At 38.2% G+C, this 1,199-nt stretch overlaps 1 protein-coding gene across 1 annotated transcript in view; it reads left to right on the forward strand.

Moving 5' to 3' along the window:
- Positions 1-456, forward strand: part of ghrh (growth hormone releasing hormone) — a 2,938-nt gene extending 2,482 nt beyond the window's left edge. The window contains exons 5-6 of the mRNA XM_017441143.3: positions 80-199; positions 284-456. Of these exons, the coding sequence (XP_017296632.1) occupies positions 80-199; positions 284-296 (133 nt within the window). The 3' untranslated portion in view covers positions 297-456. The remainder of the gene's footprint in view (positions 1-79; positions 200-283) is intronic.
- Positions 457-1,199: the final 743 nt, after the last annotated feature.

Consider the following 1,199-nt stretch of genomic DNA (forward strand, 5'->3'; position numbering starts at 1 on the left):
TCCCACCCACACACACACACGTGCTGATCATCATTGGAATCCACAACAAAATCTGACTTTTTATTTCTCCGCCTCACAGAGATGAGAGTTACATGAAGCGTCAGTCAGACATCTATGAAGGAACGTTTAAAGAAGACCTGACGTCTATCCAGAGTGATCAGAGATACAGAGGCGTGCAGGGCAGCGTCACAAGGCCAAGGTAGAGTTCTTTAAATCCAACAAAATCTCACTTTTCTACCACTATGTTGCTTTTATACCCAACCTGAGCGTTTCCTCTCCACAGACTGATGAGTTGAGGACTGACTGAAGACAGGCAACCATCGCAGCTTGTTTGTTTGTTTGTTTGTTTTTTGTTTCAACTAATAAAAATGATTATCTTGTCATTTATTTGCAATTAATTAACTAATATTGTTATTCATTATTATTAAAGATTGTGAAAACAGCCAACAATCTCGTTCATTCTTTGGGGAAAGGGAAATAAAACACTGTGGAGATCCACATAAAGGATTTGTATCTGTTAAATTTGTATCTGTTAAAAGTACTTCAGCAGCTCTGTTAGGTGCTTTTCCACAAAAGTACAAATACAAATATTGGACATAAAGGGTGAACTACAGTTTCAGCTGAAAATCTTTGGTTCAAAATTAAAAATTATCATATTATGTTCAATGACATGCAAAATTGTGAGACATCATACTTGGAGCGCATGTTGGGAATGACTCTCAGCTACTACCATATCAGATTTAAGCTCAAAATGTCTGTTAAGCTGTCGGAGTTATAGCTATTTTTGCTGTTGGCTAAGGTTGATGGGCTGTGGCAGCCATCATGAATTGGATTGACCTCAGAAGTTAATCAGTTGTTGACATTCATCCAATGATGCCTATCTGAGAGGTTCAGTGAAAACAGTCCAGTGGTTCATGAGATATTTTGCTAACAGACAGAGTCGATTCCATAAGGGAAATGCCATCATCTGTGCTTGGAGTGTGTGTCGTGAATGACTCTCAGCTACTACCACAATGAATTTCAGCACAGCATCTGTAAAATTGGCTGAGTTAAAGTTATTTTTTGTGCTTTCTTTGGTCAGCTGACTGTGGCAGCCATCTTAAATTGGGCTGGCTCCAAAAGTTAATCATTTGTAGAAGTACATGCAGTGATTATTTCCTACAAGTGTCATTACAAAACATTCTGTGGTTCATGAAATA

The sequence above is a fragment of the Kryptolebias marmoratus genome, linkage group LG4 (assembly GCF_001649575.2).
Source record: "Kryptolebias marmoratus isolate JLee-2015 linkage group LG4, ASM164957v2, whole genome shotgun sequence".
Lineage (NCBI taxonomy): Eukaryota > Metazoa > Chordata > Actinopteri > Cyprinodontiformes > Rivulidae > Kryptolebias > Kryptolebias marmoratus.